The sequence below is a fragment of the Aulonocara stuartgranti genome (assembly GCF_965226115.1).
Source record: "Aulonocara stuartgranti genome assembly, chromosome: 2".
NCBI classification, from domain to species: domain Eukaryota; kingdom Metazoa; phylum Chordata; class Actinopteri; order Cichliformes; family Cichlidae; genus Aulonocara; species Aulonocara stuartgranti.
The window spans coordinates 32065301-32084661 of record NC_138940.1 but is presented as its reverse complement, the minus strand read 5'-3'; the positions used below and the strand labels follow the sequence as shown (position 1 = coordinate 32084661).

Below are 19361 nucleotides of genomic sequence, written 5' to 3'. Positions count from 1 at the left end.
GTTCTACTTATGTAGCCCATCTGCTTCAAGATTCAACATGCTGTGCACTCAATGCTCTTGTGCATATCTTGGTTGTAATAAGTAGTTATCTGAGTTATTATCTTATCAGCTCGAAGCAGTCTTTCCATCCTCCTCTGACCTCTAGCATCAACAAGGATGCCAAGAGAACTGTCACCCACTGGATATTTCTTTTTCAGACCATTCTGTAAACCATAGAAATGGTTGTGCAGGAAAAATCCCAGTAGATCCGCAGTTTCTGAAATAGTCAGATTAAAAGTCACCTTTCTTCCCCTTTTAGATGCTCGGTTTGAACTTCAGCAGATTGTCCTGATCTTGTCTACATGCCTAAGCGGATTGAGTCACTGCCACATGGATGATAGACATTTGCATTGATGAGCAGCTAAGCAGGTATACCTGGTAAATGAATTTCTGAGGGCATCTCAGCATTTAGATAGTAGCAAGAAAACACTTAATCTATGTTCATATTATTAAGAGATCTTTGGCAAAAATCTTCTCTCCTGTAACTCTACACTACTAAATGGCGAGTTGACAATGGCAGCATCTTCTCCACCACGTGATGAGTGACAAGGATCTCAATTGCCCTCAAAGTAACAGCATTAGCTTTCTAAAAGGGAGCTGTTATACTCAATGGGCCTCTCTGCTTGTGTTGTGAAGCTGTACTTAGTTTACTGGTGCTTCTTAAAAATTAGAAATGGTTCTCTTTCAGCTCTCTCAGCTGGCAGACACTTGTCACCTCGAGATAATTTACATTTCACTGTAAAGTTTCCACTCAAAAACTCTAAAATGAAGCTAATACTTCAACTACATAAATGCTTTTATCTGTCCCATATCACTGGCTGAAGTACACATGTGCGCTGACACAAGAGCAAAATTGGATATCTTCTGCTTATATGGCACTATCTGCCACAAAAGAGACAGGAAAATGGGGGCAAATATTAACAGTAACAGATTTCTTTTTTGAAAAAGTATAAAACTGCTCACTTGAATTGTAAAACTATTGTGTTAGTCGTTACGACGAAAAGGTAATTTAAGTACTCTGCTAGTCTCTGCAGCAAAAGGTGTACTACTCAAGCTGGGACACAGTGGGAGGGATGTGAAAGGAAGAAGCAGCATATGAGAGAGGAGTGAAGCTGAGGATATCGTTTTTCCTCACACATATATACTCAGTGACACTAGAGCAAAAACTGACTCACATAAACACACAGCTTGATAAGGCTTAATGGGGACTGAGCTGTAATAGCCACACACCGGACCCTATCTCCTGAGGTGTGAAGACACTTCTGACTCACACATTTAAAAAAAAAAAAACCCAAAAAGCTCTTTGTTAAGAGCCCACACAGTTATTTTTTCACAAGTGCAAATACACTGTAACACACACACACACACATCCTTGCTGTGTTTGTGTTTACATACTAGGTGCTTATACAGACATTACAAACATTTATGTACAAATCAGTTTACACACACACACACACACACACACACACACACACACACGCTTTTGATTTGGGCAGTGGTGATAGAGCCCTGGACCTGCCTCTATTTTCCAGTTAGTCATGCATGACAACACTGCACAGACATGGAAGAAAACAGAGGCGAGAAGGACAGGGAAGGTAAAAGCTGAATAAAATGAGATGGATGGAGATGGGATTAAATCTTACGGGAAAACTAAAACAGAAAGACATAGCGGTGTGTCAAGGACCTTGAAAATCAAAATCAAAATGTCGATTACAGTATACAAATGGTGAAGTAAAACAGTGGAATAAATGTAGCAGAATCACAGGGACGGCTAACAGCAGTGCAACAAAGTAAGTGAATGTAGAAGAGGAGGACAGAGGAAGATGGCAGGGATGAGGGATGAGAAGAGAACCATAGGGAACGTTGCAGAGGAGGGTGTTTTTGGCTTGGCTCGTTGTTCAGGCAAAACGCGGGAGACCAGCCAGAATACGTAGACAAAGGAGGAAGAAGAAGAAGGGAGAGAGACAACAGGAGAGAATGAGAGAAGGTCACGCAGACTGAGCAACCACACAGGCTTAGCAGAGACTCAGCATTATCGTTTGACAAGGTGGGAAGAAATCAGAATGCAAGTACTGTGAAATAAATCCTGTTACCTACATTTTTTTCAGCATTTGATCATTATTGCCAATTCACTTAAATTTTATATACCATAATGACCTTTAAAGGCATGTCACCATATTGAAGTTGCTTTTATAAGAGTGTGTATTTCATTTGTAATGCCACACATAAATACAAGATGAGAGGCATCCGAGACTAAACGTGTATATAAAGTGATAATGCATAAGGTATAATGCAGCGTGAACAGAGAAGAACCAGCAGTGATGAGAATCGGGCCAAAGAGGAGAGTAAAAAATAGCACTTAGATTTACATGCCTGAAGATGCAGGCAGGAGTTTGAAAACAAAGTGCAGACTGGGGGGATTTTTGGAGAGGAAGAGGAAAAAACAAAGGAACCATGAAAGAAGGTCTGAGGTGATGTACGGGAGTGGAGGGGTAGAGAGGAGAGAGGGATCTTTGTGGAAGAAAGGGGATGTGTGTATAGTAGATAAGAGGTTGTGTGAGAGACGTCAGAGTCAAAGTGAGAGCAAAAGGGAGAATTTATTAGCTCTGAAGGCGAGGCAGATGTGTCATGTTCAGCCTTTACCAGTCAAGCACATCTGAATGTCAAAATAAGAAGGGGAGACACAATTATAATTAAGGCGAGCCCGACAGAAAGAAGAGAGGCACAAAAGTAACAGAGAAAGAATTCATTCATGTGCTGTGACCAGTAAGGGATTTGAAATGTCAGTGGCAATGCTTTAGACTTTCTGGCAGTATTCAGTGTTTTTCAGTAACGTCTTCCATTATCATGACAAATTATGTCAAGCATTCAATTTCCCTCTGGTGAGATTTAGTCCATCTGAAATTTTGCTGTCTGACAATAATTGTTTGCAATGAAATTCATTTAATTTCAGCTACATTAAGAAGCTTCATTTCATTAGGCTAACGCTCCAGTATAATTTCCAGACATTTGCTATTGATTTTTAAAGAAGAAGCCCTTTTGAATGATGATGTTTCAGGCTGATTTTTTTAAACAAAGGATGTAATGATAGCAGAAATTGAATGGCCTGTATCAATACCAGTAAATACTTGATTCTTTGTTATGACTTTTAAACCCCTAATTTAAAACAACACAACCAAAAGGATTATTTCACATACTTGTACATGTAGGGTTTATACCTTACTACATAAAGTGCTTTGAGGTGACTGATGTTGTGATTTGGTGCATTATAAAAAATATTCAATTGAATTTGAACAGAAAATTGGACATAAACTCATTGATTTTAAAATAATTTTAAATCAGGTTGTTTATTTAAAATATTAACATTATATTTTATTTAGAAAACACAGACTAAAATGCTGGGATGGTTGCTGAGTAGCCTCCTAATGTTACAATAGGATTTAACATTGGTACTATTATTAGTACAAAGTACTTCCTTTCTCAACTCCACTACTGATTTTTTTGATCAGTGAGTTGTGTAGGTGCTGTCGTGGCAGTTGCATTGGTCTCCATCTTCATTCTGTAGCTTTTGTTGTGCTGGTGGGTTCTCTTCTTCATCAACAAGGACACATATTTTAATATATACAAATGTCCATACTGACTATGCTACTTAAACAAAAAGAAAGTACTGACCAACAAAAATGGCAGGCTATTTTTTCTTATGAAGGTAATTAATTTGCTAGAGTTGTGATCATAATAAATAAAATTCTTTCTCCTAGACCTTTGTCTAATACACACTTCTATAACATGTGGAGAAACTCAAAGCTTGCCTTCTTTGCTAAGCTATGACGAGATATTTGCAGCTTCAGGGAAAGAATTAACAAACGACCAGTTCACATTTTTACTGGTAAATGAAAAGTGCAAAGAAAGAACGTAACCGATATCACACATTTTCATAACCAAACAGTGCCAATGCTTATGAAATAGTATAAACCGTACACTGACACAGAGGCAGAAAAACAGACAGACAGTGAGGGAACAAGCAAATTAAAAAAGTTGATCTTGTGCTTGATTCACTAGCAAAAGCCTCTTAATTGCTCATCTTGTGGTCTTGTATTCCCTGCTTAATAAGATTTCTATCACAGCTTGCCTGAAGATACACACCAGCACATCCCTGTTTTGCGTTGCTCACTTTCTGCCTCATTTTGTATCTCACTGTCTGTCACACCAGTGTGAACACACTCATAAACAGACACACAGATTCAGTCTGTGTTTTTGTTTTTGTTCACTTCCCCATGCTTTTTTCCCCACTGCTTTGTTGTTTGTGTATCAGAAACAGCAACAAGCACACGTACACACATGCAGGAATCTCTTAGGAGTGGCATTCGTTCAGTCATTAAAACCTGAGGTGGGAAGTGTCCCACCCTTTTGTCACCATAGTGACAGCTCTTTTGGTGTAATAGGTAGAAAGTTAAACAGAATTTTCTATTTAAAGATGTTTAATCTGTATTTGTCTGAGCACTTATCTGTTTGCAGAACAAGAGAGGATAGGAGAGAAGAAGAGAGGAGAACTGAGGAGGGGAAAGAAGAGGAGAACTGAGGAGAGTAGAGGAGTAGTGATTGGGAAGGAGAATTTAATATATTACTAATGACTGAAGGGCAGACAGAGAGAGAGAGTCAGAGAGATTCAGAGACACAGAAAGCGGAACAGTTGGCTACATTTACATTTATTCATTTGGCCAGTGAAAGTATTGCTGCAGATTAAACAACGATGAGAAATACACGAGGAGAAAAATATTGAAAAAAGAAACGTATACATCAAAAGAATAGATTGAGTGACAGAAATAGCTAAAAGCTGTAGGGATGAAAGATGGAAATAGCGAGTGGGAGGGAGAGAGGACGATGTGGAGAAAGATATAAAAGCAATGGCAATGGCAATATAATGAGAAAATAGGGGAGAGTGATAGAGCAGCTAAACAAGAGACAAAGATGATAGCAGGAGAGGAGGAGCAAAGACAACGAGAGTTCCAAGCATAACGCAAGAGAGACAGAGAGAGAGACTGAGAGCATGTCTCTGGGGCAGAGAGGTTGATTTGGGCCTGCTGGTGATTGGGTTTGGGGCTGCTCCTGCAGAGCCGAGGTGACTCACCAGTCTCCCACACACATATCCAGGCAGCATGAGTGTGGTAAGGAGGGAGAGAGAAAGAGCGAGATTGTGTGTGTGTGTGTGTGTGTGTGTGTGTGTGTGTGTGTGTGTGTGTGTGTGTGTGTGTGTGTACTTTCACTGCTGATGTTGTGGGGACATAAATCTGATTACATAGTCACACTGCGGCAAATGAGCGTCTTTCTGGGGACAAAAACTCCCGAATTTTTAGATTGAAGACTTAATTTAAGGTTAGAGCACCTCTCCAGGATATGAATGAGGTTAAATGTTAATGTAATGTCTTTTAAAGTGATGGATACAAGTCAGAGAAGAGTGTTGGCTTGATGGAAACACTGTTGTGTGTGAGTATCTGTACATGTGTGGTGTAGTCGTCATGCTGCATGCAGTCTACAGGGAGCTGCCACTCTTAATAACAGATAATAACACACAATTCATAGCCGTTTCAAGATGCCGACTGTCCCTGCTGATTCACTGCCTATTGTACAACCCTATTGTAAAACACACGCACACACACACACACATACAGACACACTGGTTTGAAATGAAATAATCTGATTGTTAGGTTGCTAAAAAATGTTCCATTATCCAGAGCACCAAGCATCTCATCCATCTCCGTAACAGGGTATTAAATAATACACACATGACCGGAACCTTAGCTGACATTAGCGAAACACAAATTCAAATTTATCAGTCCCGTTGATCTCCAAGGATACATTTAAATTCTCCATAATTGCACTTTCTCCCTGAGAGGCATCTCACACAGATTTGAGTGAATTAAATAAGCTGAAAACAAAGCAAGCAAAACAAATGAGGATGCACAGCGACACTGGCTGCCCATGCATCAGTATAATCCAGTATAAAAGAAATGCAGCTCGCTTATATACTCTACATGTGACTCCATGTTCAATTCACATAAGGGTTGATAGAAGTGAGGGGCATGTATGTAGCCTTATATTTTTACATAGTTGACATGACAAGAAGGGGTTCACTTTCACTGACACTGTCCACTTGTAAATATCACCCACATTTTTGGATGTTATGTTAAACTCACAATCTGCCTAGGCAAACAGATGGACATGGAATATAAATAGTCTACTGTGTAACGAGTGCTAGATTTTAATTGTGTGTGTTCCTGTGAATGTCTGGTATAATGGGGCCTTAATGTTAGCTGGAACAATGCCCTTCATCATTATCTGTACTTGAATTTTAGGGACATGAAAATCTAAATCGAGTGAGCATTTCACAGCGCCAGAAAGGAGACCTGGAAGAATAATTGGAAGAATAATTTGATTTCAAAGATAATTGGGATACAATATGATCTAGAGAAGATAATTGTCCTCCTTTTTGTTTTCTTTCAAATTTCAAAGACAGGAAAGTCTGTGTGTGTGTGTGTGTTTTTTAATCTTGAAAGAGAGGCTTCAGATAAGTGACAAACCATTATTAAAAGAGAGAAGGATCAAAATAACAGGTTTTCAAGGGAAGTCCACCAAAATCACCTTCCTCTCGTCTCCTGATTGCACGATTGGCTTCTGGATGTGTGTGACGTGAATAGTGAGTGAGGAGATGATACTGTTGAAAAGAGCCTTCCCCTCAGAGCAATTGCCTGTCTGATGCCTGGAGCCTCTATCGTGACAACACAAAGAAGAAAACCACCTAAGAACTGCTGTAAATGCTTTTCAATGTGTTTCTCTTTACAGACACCTTCAGTCATTGATGCCACTGCAATATGTTGATGCTTATGCCAGTAATTTGTACCCCTCTGTACGATGCACATTTTTCCAAGTACTTATTAAGAATCCTGATGAGATGGGGGCAGATATTTGCATGCTTCCACGTTGTTCCTGATATGTATATTTACATTGAGGGTACAGAGGAAATTGCTTACTTGATGCATAGTGATATGTTCCTGAACCTGTTAAAATTTCCATTTGCTTGAATCATGACAACTCTAAAGTGCCTCATGTAGCTTACTAAAAAGGGTATAATGTTAAATAAATGAGCCATAACAATAACACAGAAAATTGTCAGCAAACTGTAGCTTTAGGGTTTGTGATGAGTGCTCCGTGATAAACAGATGCATACATCAAAAGATCGGTACATGGCTATGACATCAGCATAACAGTGAAAATGAGCATTTATAACACTGAGTCAGACGGTTGATATATAAAATAAATAGGAAGGGGTTAACCCTGGGTACACTCTTGGCCACAATTTTTTGTTCTTAGCTGTCAAGAGTAGCAGGTGGTGTGGTCTGATTCAAGGTTTGACGTGTTGTGTGCTCAGAGACCCTCTTCTGCATACCTTGGTATGCAGAGTGGTTATCTGAGTTATTGTTGCCCTCCTATCAGGTCGAAGCAGTCTGGTGATTCTCCTCCAACCTCTGACATCAACAAAGCATTTTAACCCAAAGCTTTACTGCTCATATTTACTCTTTTTTTTTGGATCATTCATGGTAAAGCCTAGAGATGGTTTTGTGGAAAAATCACAGTAGATCAGCAGTTTCTGAAATACTCACAGCAGCCATTCAGACACCAATAACCATGCCACATTCAACGTCACTTAAATCACTTTTCTTCCCATCATTCCCATGCCCAGTTTGAACCTAAATATGGCATCTTGACCATGTCTACATGCCTAAATGCATTAAGCTGTTGCCATGTGGTTAGCTGCTCATATATACACTATTCAGCTATCATCAGAGCAGCACAAAACAATAGTGACTGCATGCCAATATTTAGAGGCCAGCATGAAAAAACGAGTCATTAAAGAGGAGCATTTCTAATCAGCAGCAACAATGTGCAAGGTTGATCGACGCAAAACATGATGCAACAATGAGACTGTAACAGTTTCTCGTAGTATTTAAGTAATTCCAGAATGGTTTTCAGGTTATTTTTGCGCACTGGTTAATGTTTTCTGGAAGTAAGTATGGAGGGCAATGATAGAAGATATTCTTAGATATCTTCTATCTGAGTTTAAGAGATAGAGCACACAGACAAATTCACTGATCTGGTGTTGAAGGTTAAAGAGTATGTTTGGCTTTCTTCTTGAAAGGTTATTCCTGAGGTACCCAAAGGAGTCTGTTTTTTACGTGTGATAGAGAGGAGGAAAAAGTCTGTCTGTGTGTGTTTCTGTCTGCTTCTATCTTGGTATGCATGCGAGTGTCTTGTTTGCCACCAGCAGGTGCCATCACCTACCTTTCTGTGTGCCAATGAAACACTGTCTCTTTGAAAGAAGATAATTTGGATGACACCCATAGCTCTCAACCAGGAACCTACAGATCTTCTATTCCACAGCTTCCTCCCACCACCAACCCCTCCAGCAATCCAACCAGGCATCTCCCTCCTTCCCACTGAGCCCCCCTCTGCCATCTCAAGCCCATGCATACCACTCGTGGAATATTTAACAGCAGACATGTTCATGAATGTCAATGTTCAGAGATCTCACAGCTTTGTGCTTTTTTTTTTTTTTTTTTTTTTTTTTTTACACCTTGTTTTCCTTTCTCAGCCCTCTGGCCCTTAAACACATATTGGGTCAGTGTGAGAGAATGATCCTCCAGGCAGAACTGAGAGTTTGAGTGTGGATCTCAGTAGAAACAGCAAAGCACTATACGCTTTAAATGAAACATTAGCCATGCTTCAGTTATCATACTTAAATGTCAGAGGTAGAGTCAAGTGGAGTTAAGAATTATACATCAACCACAAGAGTGAGAAGTATAATTCAGTATGACATTTAACGTGAAAAAACTTATTTCACTTCCATTATTCCTAAAAACGTTGAATGCATTTGAGTTTAAATGTTTTCTTTCTAGATATAACCTTGACACCCCCGAAAGGATCACATGCACATTCATCTTAAATCTTTTTTTTTTTTCTATTAAGTGCAGCGACGTTTCTATTTTGAATAAAGGTCGATGAAGGACTAGGCTGAGAATTTAATGAACAGAGATTTATAAACCAATCTTTCAAACTGTGGAGCTGAACTTTTCCCTGCTTTTTCGATGTGTTGCTTTGTGTGGTACATACAGTGCTATATGGTTGTATTTATAGATAAGTGTGTTTGTGTGTGTTTGTGTGTGTGAGAGAGATCTAAATGGGGTAGCAATGTGTTCAAATTGGACATGACTCACCAGGTATTTCATCAGTGCCACCTCACAAATCCCACAACATTAAAATGCATTTCATGTGTTTGCATGTGTGTGACTGAAACAGCAATTAGCTGGTAACGCGTTGGGCTTTGTATGTGTAGTCACTGGCATGTGCTGATTTCCTGACTGCTACAACATCTCTCTCTGTTCCTGCAGGGTAGAGGAGAGTTTCAAGACTCTTTTCTGGTCAATCTTCGGGCTGTCTGAAGTGATTTCGGTGGTGCTGAAGTATGACCATAAGTTCATAGAGAACATTGGCTACGTGCTGTACGGAGTCTATAATGTCACTATGGTGGTAGTTCTTCTCAACATGCTCATTGCCATGATCAACAGCTCTTACCAGGAGATAGAGGTACAAAAACAGGATAGTTGATCAATGGAAAAAGGGTGTAATATTGTAAACAAGTCAATAAGGTTCATTTGTATGAGTGTCTGATTGTGCCTGCAGGAGAATTGCACCATTACTTAAAAAAACAAAGAGATCAATACAGTGGCAACAAGTAAAAACATCAAACGCATAATAAAATGAGTATCCCAGAAAAACCCAAAAGGTTTTAAAATAATTTTTACATTTCTGATTTTTGTCACGCTTGTTCTAAAAATGAATACTTACTTTCTTACCTGAGATATTTAAGATGAAAAAAATCATTCTTCACCTTCAATAAACATTAAGCAATAATTTTGAGTGAAATGCAACTGGAATATATGAAATCAAAGTTTTATTTATTCAAATAATCATCATTCAGACAATTTGGGTTGTCTTTTTACAGTTAAACATTTCATCTGTTCTTGGAGAAAAAAGATTATTGGAATCCACTCGGATGCTTCATAACTTAAAGCCTTGTCGGAAGTTCTAGGATAGGATAGGATAGGATAGGATAGGTTCTAGGATTATTATTCATCTGTTTATTGCTAAACTTAGTCTCCTTTTGAGCATTTGGTCTTTTTGATGTTCCCTGCCTTTACTGTAGACCAGCTTGTTGCATGTGTTCGCACTTCAGTTTATACCCTTTATTTTTTTTACACTGCAGTGTTGAAGTGACACACATGCTACAAAGCAAGGTCATAGACATGAAAGGCACTTAGGAGTGAGTTAATAAAGATTCTTTCTAGCAAGGGTATGCAGTCAACTCTCTTTGCCTTCTCTTTTAAAACATCTCAACTGCAGATATTAATAAACACTAAGCCCTAGCCTTTCTTTTATTGCCGTCTTTCTTACCTGAGATAGTTAAGCTGAAAAAATCATTCTTCACCCTCAATAAACATTAAGCAATAATTTTGAGTGAAATGCAACTGGAATATATGAAATCAAAGTTTTATTTATTCAAATAATCATTAACAAAAATGTGCTTGGTATATATTCCCATCGAAAATATTTCATTTGACACATTACAAAAAAAATTAAATAACAGTTATGTAAGTTACATAGTTAAAGTCAACATTTTGGGCAAATTTGATATTTAGGGGTATAACCAAACAAATTTTGATATTTAAAGGTTTTAAAGGTTTCTAATAATTTGAGATACTGGATACCTGATTTCTTTCTGTCTGCCTCTGCAGGAGGATGCCGATGTGGAGTGGAAGTTTGCTCGAGCTAAGCTTTGGCTCTCCTACTTTGATGAGGGCCGCACCTTACCCGCCCCCTTTAACCTCGTTCCCAGCCCTAAGTCCTTCTATTACTTGGCCCTAAGGATCAAGTCCTGTCTGATTCACCTCTGCAAGGCCAACGGCCATCACCGTAATGAGGTGGAGATGGGCATGCTCAACTCCCAGACCAAGGTCAGTGTTTTTACTATATTTGATTATTTTACACATGTTTGGCAAACTGCTAATGACATTGTGATTCATGGTTAATTAATGATTTTCCAAACCTAGCTGCCAAAGCCATTTAATAATAGACTATTTCTTTTAAACTGATTGTTAGGGATATGTCTGTGAAGGTTCTCAGTCATCCAGGTCATCGTAGTCAAAGGAGCTTGCAAAGGATCATCAGGGGGTCCTTTTGTCCCTCTGTGGGGGGGATACTCCCACTGGGTTTATATCTGGGACTCTCCACCATTTGATCGTAGAACTGAAGAAGCCTCTCGGATGAGAGGTGAAACGTCTTCAAGTAACGTAAAGAAGTCCAGACGCTTTTCTTTGCAAGCTCCTTTGATTGTTAGTGATACATTTTGTAAGCACCTTGTTTCAGCTTTTTTAACAACTGTAGTCAAGTTTTGGTTTGGTTTGGTTTCTAGCACTAAATTTAATATTTACTGCTACAAATGCAGTGCTTTTTTTATCCATTTTTCTGCTGACAGGATCCTTTCTGGCTAAAGCGCAATTGTTATTTTCCTACATGGAAGTAGTTAAACTGCTAAAAATCAATGAAGGGGCAATAAACGCTGATTACACCCACCACAATCCTCAGTGGAGTTGCCCATATGGGTCAGTTATTTGTATAATGATCATCAAATACTGAATCTTTAGCAACTGTAATTGGAGAATGCACACAGGCAAACCAGGAACCCCAGAGGAAATGTAGGATATTCCCACTGCAAGTCTAGAAATTACATCTAGTTCCGTTTCACACTTTGTTCCTCTTATGATTTGCGCTTCTAAATAAAAATCACTGCAATGACAAAAATGCCTCGTGTGACAAAAATATTATAGACCATTTAATGCGCAATCAGTCTTGGTGCTGGTGTTTTCTGCAGGCATTTCTGCTGCCTGATCCCTAAACTCAAATGGCTCACCTCAGCACCTCAGCTAGGCTATTAGGCAGGCTATTAGCTTTACCCGCGTCTGCTCAAATGCTCAGGCAGGACAAGATGGGTTACACCCCGGTGCTTCTGTGAGCGCCTAAAGTTTTCTGACAGTTTCACAGCCGAGCCGAGGAAGTACAGCAAGCGATCGATACACGAGCTTGCACCAGTCTACAGTACTGTGTAAAATGTCAGCTGAGATTAGGAAAAGGCAGCCTGCTCTTTCTGTGTCTGTATCTTCGTAGTAGATGGTGTATGTTTTGGTGCCGTTTAAGAAACGTGAAGCTAATCACTTTAGATTCAAAAAGCATATGCTCATAAATTGTGTGTACTTGTGTTCATTCGGTAAGTGTTTGTTTTGTGGTGGTGTTCATGTTCGTTCTTGTGCTCTTTGGTTAACTGCCTTTCACAGCAGTAGGGATAATTAATTTCAATATGAGGTAGCTGGAGGCAGCAAAAACCCACAAAGCAGGTTACTGCATGGGGACTAGATCACAGAAAACACACCAAAGAGATTTCAGCTCTGTCAGTTGGCCTTTGTAAAACCTCTGCATAAGATATGTGTTTCTCACACTCACTGAGTCTGAAACAATAGTAGATGTCTGGGTGTAAATAAAGAAATGATAAAAAAAATACATTAAAAAGATATTTATTTGCCTCACAATAGCGCGCAAAAATGCTATAATAATAATAATAATAATGGATTGGATTTATATAGCACTTTTCAAGGCACCCAAAGCGCTTTACAATACCACTATTCATTCACTCTCGCATTCATACACTGGTGGAGGCAAGCTACGGTTGTAGCCACAGCTGCCCTGGGGCAGACTGACAGAAGCGAGGCTGCCATTTCGCGCCATCGGCCCCTCTGGCCAACACCAGTAGGCAGTGTTGGGAAGGTTACTTTTAAAATGTATTCCACTACAGATTACAGAATACATGCCCCAAAATGTATTCTGTAACGTATTCCGTTACGTTACTCAATGACAGTAACGTATTCTGAATACTTTGGATTACTTAATATATTATCATGCTTTTTACAACAACGTGAATGTACTATTGCTGTGTGATTTATTACTATTACTGAAGGTCCGCGACTCCGAACTGTAGTAAAGGGACCTCTGACTAATACGGCGGGTCCGTAGCCGAAAAATAGCTTTACTTTGTTGTGTGGGTCAACTTTTCTTGACAGAGAGAGGCGTTGAAAGGCTGCTCCAACGGAACTTATTGTTTTCGGAGGAAAACACGAACACGGTGTACAGTCGAGTCTTAAGAGCTTACTTACAACTGGGCTCGTCAGGCTCTCTTCTTGGCTGCAGTGGTTACCGTATTATTATATTTACATTAGGGTAGGGTAAAGTGTCTTGCCCAAGGACACAACGACCAGGACAGAGAGCCCAGGGATCGAACCGGCGACCTTCCGGTTACAGATACGCTTCCCAACCCCCAGAGCCACGGTTGCTGTTCCTCCAGTTCACAAGATGAACTTCCCTGCAAAAAAAAAAAAAAAACATAAAGTCACTGAGAGCTCAAACTGACAACTGAAGTACCAAGCTTTTCATCTTGATAAATGCTCTCTCATAACGAACATTAGCTAAGGGGTTCTTCTGGTTTGATTTTAAAGGGAACCCATTTTTATTAAGTTACAGTAGTTATTTGCATGGTCTTATTTTTATTCAAACAATTTGGGTTGTCTTTTTACAGTTAAACATTTCATCTGTTCTTGGAGAAAAAAGATTATTGGAATCCACTCGGATGCTTCATAACTTAAAGCCTTGTCGGAAGTTCTAGGATAGGATAGGATAGGTTATTCATCTGTTTATTGCTAAACTTAGTCTCCTTTTGAGCATTTGGTCTTTTTGATGTTTCCTGCTTTTACTGTAGACCAGCTTGTTGCATGTGTTCGCACTTCAGTTTATACCCTTTATTTTTTTTACACTGCAGTGTTGAAGTGACACACATGCTATAAAGCAAGGTCATAGACATGAAAGGCACTTAGGAGGGAGTTAATAAAGATTCTTTCTGGCAAGGTTATGCAGTCAACTCTCTTTGCCTTCTCTTTTAAAACATCTCAACTGCAGATATTAATAAACACTAAGCCCTAGCCTTTCTTTTATTGCCATCTTGCCACTATGATGCCTCCGTTAACACCCTTTTCAAATGCTTCCGTCTGACATGATCCATAGAACCTGAAATATGACATTAACACTCGACTTCTTCTATCTGTTTCTTGCTCTTGTAGGATGAACGCTTCAAGTCTTATCCACGGCCTGGAGAAGAGTTCACCCAGAGAAAAGCTAGAAAACACCCCACCAGATACCAGGTAAGATGGAGACCGAACTGGATACAGAGAGCACAGGATGTGTGGAGTGATAAGGAGACAAGACTTAAAATTTTGATGGAGGCAAGAAAGGAATCAAATGGGAGACAAACAGACAGCATAAGGAATATGTAAGAGAATAGTATTAGATGGGAGGGCAAGGTTTGCTGCAGGGTGATGACAGTGAAGGAGAAAGGAGAGGGAAGCAATGAGGAAATTCTGACACAGAAGAAAGAAGAAAGAAGGTGTGAGGAAGACACAGAGATAAGGTAGAGATGGTGGAGAGGAAGAAATCTCTCAAGTTTCAATGGAAGGGCACTGACTGAAAGGAAGAGGTAAAAAGAGAAGAGAGAGAAACAGGGTAAGGCTGAAAATTCCTCTAATGAGCTGTTTGAAAGAGATCGAAGGTAGGCACTCAGTAAATGAGCTCAAAGTATAACACTGAGAAGGGGAAAGATGCTTTCCACCTTAGTCTGTTCTTCACCTCTCCCCTGAGGGAAATCTAGCTTCCTTGATAGGCTGACTCCACTTTTGTCTTAAGCCTCCTATTTTGTGTGTTTTTTACTAGACTACACTACACACACCCACACACAAAAGTGAGATGTCAATTGGTGTGGTGTGCATGTATGCTACATGTGGGGTGACCAGTACTGACCCATGTTCACAGTGCCTACATGCAGAAATTGACAGCTTGAAGCTTGGAAACAGTTGCAGCAGATCCCTGTTGGCCACAGATTTATTCTCAGTGTCTCACTTACTATCTCAAAGGCACAGTACTCACTCACTGTCCTCACAGCTTTGTGCTTATGTTTACACACAAGCGTGGATGAGTTTTGAAATATGCAATCAGAGAAGTTTACTGGGTAAATATAGCATCCGTCGTCACATCCCCTTGACACGTCCTCTTTGTCTAATCTTCTTTTTCTTCTCTTTCTCATAGAAGATCATGAAGCGCCTGATTAAGCGTTATGTGCTTAAGGCTCAAGTGGACAGAGAGAGTGATGAAGTTAATGAAGGTAAAAATTCCCTCTTCATTAAAGCCCACTTTCATTGTGTCATTATGTGCTTAAGGAACACTGGGTTCGGAAAGTTTTCAGACGCTTTCAACTTTTCTGCATATTGGTACAGTATGTATAAAAATGTCTTAATAGATTCAGTTCACTTAAAAAATATAAATGGAGTTGTAACACTTTAAAAAGACAGAGTAAAAATGCTTGTGCGTGTGTGTGTGTGTATAAATTAAAAAATAAAAGGTTAAAATATGCTTTTAACATAAGTATTCGGAGTGTGGAGAGGTTTGCACAAGGTTGGCATACCATTATTTTGGAAAATTTCCAACAAGGTTGGATGGGGGAGCCACTTTCAGGTGTCTCTGTACTCCTAAGTCTTTGTTGAAGTAGAGCATCCCCACAGTATGATGCTCCCCCATCATGTTTGGCTGTAGGGATGGTATTAATGAGGGAACACTCAGTGCCTGGTTTCCTATACACACTCCACTGGGAATTTCAGCCAGTAGTTTAATCATCCTGTCATTAGACCAGAGGAGTTTGCTTTGCATGGTCAGAAATACATCCAGGTGCCTTTTGGCAAACTCCTCGCGGGCTGCTACGTGCCTTTTAGTGAGGAATGGCTTCTGTTTGGCCAATCTACAACAAAAGCCTAATTGGTGGCTGCTGCATTGAATTTGTCTTGTAAAGTTATCCCATCTTTGCAAAGGAGCTCTGGAACTCATTAATAGTGATCACCTGATTTCTGGTTACGTGTTGCATCGGGGCCCTTTCATCTCTCATTACTCTGTTTGGCTAAGTGGGCAGATCTAAAGAGACTGTTCATACGTTTTCAACTTTTCTCCATTAGAGAACAATGAACACTTTGAATGCTGCAGAAAATTTCTTGGATCCTCCCCCAATTGTTACTTTAGACAGGCTTTTGTGATGATTGTGCAGACAGTTCTGTGAACATAGTGGGTTGGCTTTCACTTTGACACACCATTAACTGTGAGACCTTATGTACTAATTATTTCAGGTGAATTAGGCGCAACTGTCTTCGTTTTAGTTGCAGCAACATTTGAAGCCTAAAAAAAATTCAAAATTTAATATTCACCTCTTAGTTTTATTAGATTGAAAAATGGCTTTGTCACCGTGGAGTATTGTGTGTTTACTGAAGAAAGAAAAACGAGCCTAATAACTTTTTAGATGAAACTGAAGCTTTGAAAAGGTTTTTAAATTTTCTAAATGGACTGGGAGGGACAAGAGTTATGCGTTACTGCGTTTGAGACTGCACTGTGTGTACTTCAGTGTAAAATGATGTCATTGCTCACATGGATCAACAGTTTTTGTGTGATCCTGTAGGTTACTGCCTACCTGCATGCATGTCTTTGATCATTCGTACTAATGTGCCCTAATTCCTGTGCCATACCTCAGCTCTTCTTTTGTACCTGTGTCCGTGTGTGACTGTGTTGTAGGCGAGCTGAAGGAGATCAAGCAAGACATTTCCAGCCTCCGCTATGAACTCCTGGAGGAGAAGTCCCAGGCCGCAGGCGAGCTGGCTCTGCTTATCCAGCAACTTGGCGACAAGTTTGGCAAGAACACCATGAGACACTGACAGGACTTGCAAGAAGAGATGGGGAGAATGTGAGAAAGGGTGAAATCAGGAAGAGGTTGGGGGTGGGGGGGTTGGGAGCAGAAAGCTGGGTGAGCACAGGTATTTTTAAGGCCTTGATAGTACAAGAGGGAGAGAAAAGAGACAGGGGAAGTAGGATGTTTATGAGATAGACAGGATGAATGGAGGACAGTGGAAGAAAAACATGACATAAAGAAACTGGGCAGAGTGAAACAGCTGATTTAGTTATGCAAGGACACAATTAGGGAGGAATGTGAAAAGCAGATTGTGAACACAAGAGGGTCAGAGGTGAAGTAAAGCGAGTCAGAGGGGTTTTGTGCTGACAGTTCAATTCTAATTAAAGGCAAAGTCTTTCACGAGGCGCGAGAAAGAAGAGGAAGAAAGAGCCTCGCAGGCTGGGTGGGAGGCAGAGGGAGACGAATGAGGAGGAAAACACAACTTCCATGAGATATGACGAGGCACCACGGGGCATAAGACTGAGGCAGTAAAAGCCCCCACACCCACTGCCAAGATATATCAATGTATCACCAACTCGGAGAGGGAAACCCAGAAACGGGATGACACAGAGAGAGGGCTGGAGGGGGAGAGGAACAAGTGAGAAAAATATCTTTTAAAAAAAAAACCTGCCACTGTTATTTACACCGGAGAGGCTGGCATTGCTTCTGAGTCCTCACTTTGTTGGGGCAAGCATAGATGCCTGTGAGAATACTGCACACACCTTTATACAGCAGGCTGTCTAATTAATGCATATCCATTCATAGTGCACAACCTATGATCAGGACTCTATGGATTCAGGAAAAATGCACCTATTTAAAAGTCATTAAATAAACCACTGAAATATTAAACATTATCTTATTATCTTAATGTCATTTAGAATTCTATCCTCATAGCACAGACAGTATTAGGTCCTGCAGATCCAGAAGATCCATGCTAGAACAAAATGACTGTAATTTAAGAAAAAAAATCCACTCAGACAGTTTCTTCTTTACCTCATTCATGCTGCCAGAAAAGAAAATGACAGTTAGGATAAACAGAAACTAATCTGAGGCTTTCACAATACCTCTCTTCCATTCTTTAAAATCGAGAGGGCCATTCTTGTTTCAACAACTTTAAACCAGCGTGTTGAAGTATGGCCGAGATAATTGCTTTAGATATTCCCCTCTCCACTGTGTGTTTGGAGCACTAAGTGTCTCGAGTTTTCTAAAATGGTAACAAAAAAATGACAGGTCCACGATGTTTACAACTCTAAATCCAGAAGGTCAGCACTGAGGTTAAGCCCATGAAGGTAGCAAAACTGAGTCTGCTCCAGGGCAGCCAGACATTTGTGAGGAGAGAAAATCTCCGAGATGCAGAGATATATTTATGTATGCAGTGATCTGGCAGTAAAACTGGAATTCAGCTGCAGAAGCTGTGCAGAGTTATTTTATGGTCTTTATTTTATTTTGGAGACATATTTGACATACAACAGCATAAACTAAAGTGTTGTGTTAGACATTGGTTGTAGCTGAACAATAGTTTAAACAAACAAAATAAAAAAAAGTATAAAACAGTTTGAGAAGTTATTAAATCTGGACATTATTGTAGTATATTATATAAATGGGGTGCTAAAATCGATGATGACCTGTGGGATCAGATACATCATCGTTCCCGTTTGTGACTGAGGCCCAGATTTTGATTTAAAGCAAATATGAACATCCCAAAGCTGAAAGACACACCAGTAGCTCTAGTTAAGAAGCTCCTGTCCTTAAATTCAAGGTTCTTTCTTGAATCCTTGAAAATTATACTTCATTCAAAACATCAACATCCAGTGCTGGCAGTCACACCAATCTGCACATTTTTCCACATTTAAGTTTAGAGACGCCATGTCATAATCAGTGGGTTAGACTGGTTCCTCCAAGGCTTTTTCTATGAATTCAGAAAATTAGAATATACCGTTCACTTTCATCAATCCTTCTTGAAATTAATCAGATAAAATGTAAATATATTTAAGCTAACGCAGAACTATATTACCATTCTTTTATTGTGTGGCTGGTTACAGTAGTTATTTGCCCTCAGATGGAAGAGTCAAGATGGGCCTATTGCAGCCATCAGCAACAGTGTCATTAGGAATTTTTTTCATGGTTCTAGTAATTGTCCTAGCTAGTATACACTATTTCTCCTGCAAGTAGACATTGCAGGAGTTAGAGGGCTTTTTTAAGGATATTTTCTAATCTCCTGCTACAGAGTAAGTGTTTTTCCTGCTTAAGAACTATAATTGGTTCAGCAGTGTTTATTCACTAGTTCAACACATGAACGCAGCAACTGGCATTAAGAAAAAGAAAGTAAACACTGGTAAATATTAGCCTAGAA

At 39.7% G+C, this 19361-nt stretch overlaps 1 protein-coding gene across 2 annotated transcripts in view; it reads left to right on the top strand.

The window, feature by feature from the left end:
• The window catches only part of trpc7b (transient receptor potential cation channel, subfamily C, member 7b), a 68992-nt gene extending 51949 nt beyond the window's left edge, over positions 1 to 17043 (top strand). For both annotated transcript variants that reach the window (XM_082545689.1, XM_082545688.1), the window contains 5 exons: positions 9483 to 9678; positions 10887 to 11105; positions 14313 to 14393; positions 15331 to 15406; positions 16855 to 17043. In XM_082545689.1, the coding sequence (XP_082401815.1) occupies positions 9483 to 9678; positions 10887 to 11105; positions 14313 to 14393; positions 15331 to 15406; positions 16855 to 16994 (712 nt within the window). In that variant the 3' untranslated portion in view covers positions 16995 to 17043. The remainder of the gene's footprint in view (positions 1 to 9482; positions 9679 to 10886; positions 11106 to 14312; positions 14394 to 15330; positions 15407 to 16854) is intronic.
• Positions 17044 to 19361: the final 2318 nt, after the last annotated feature.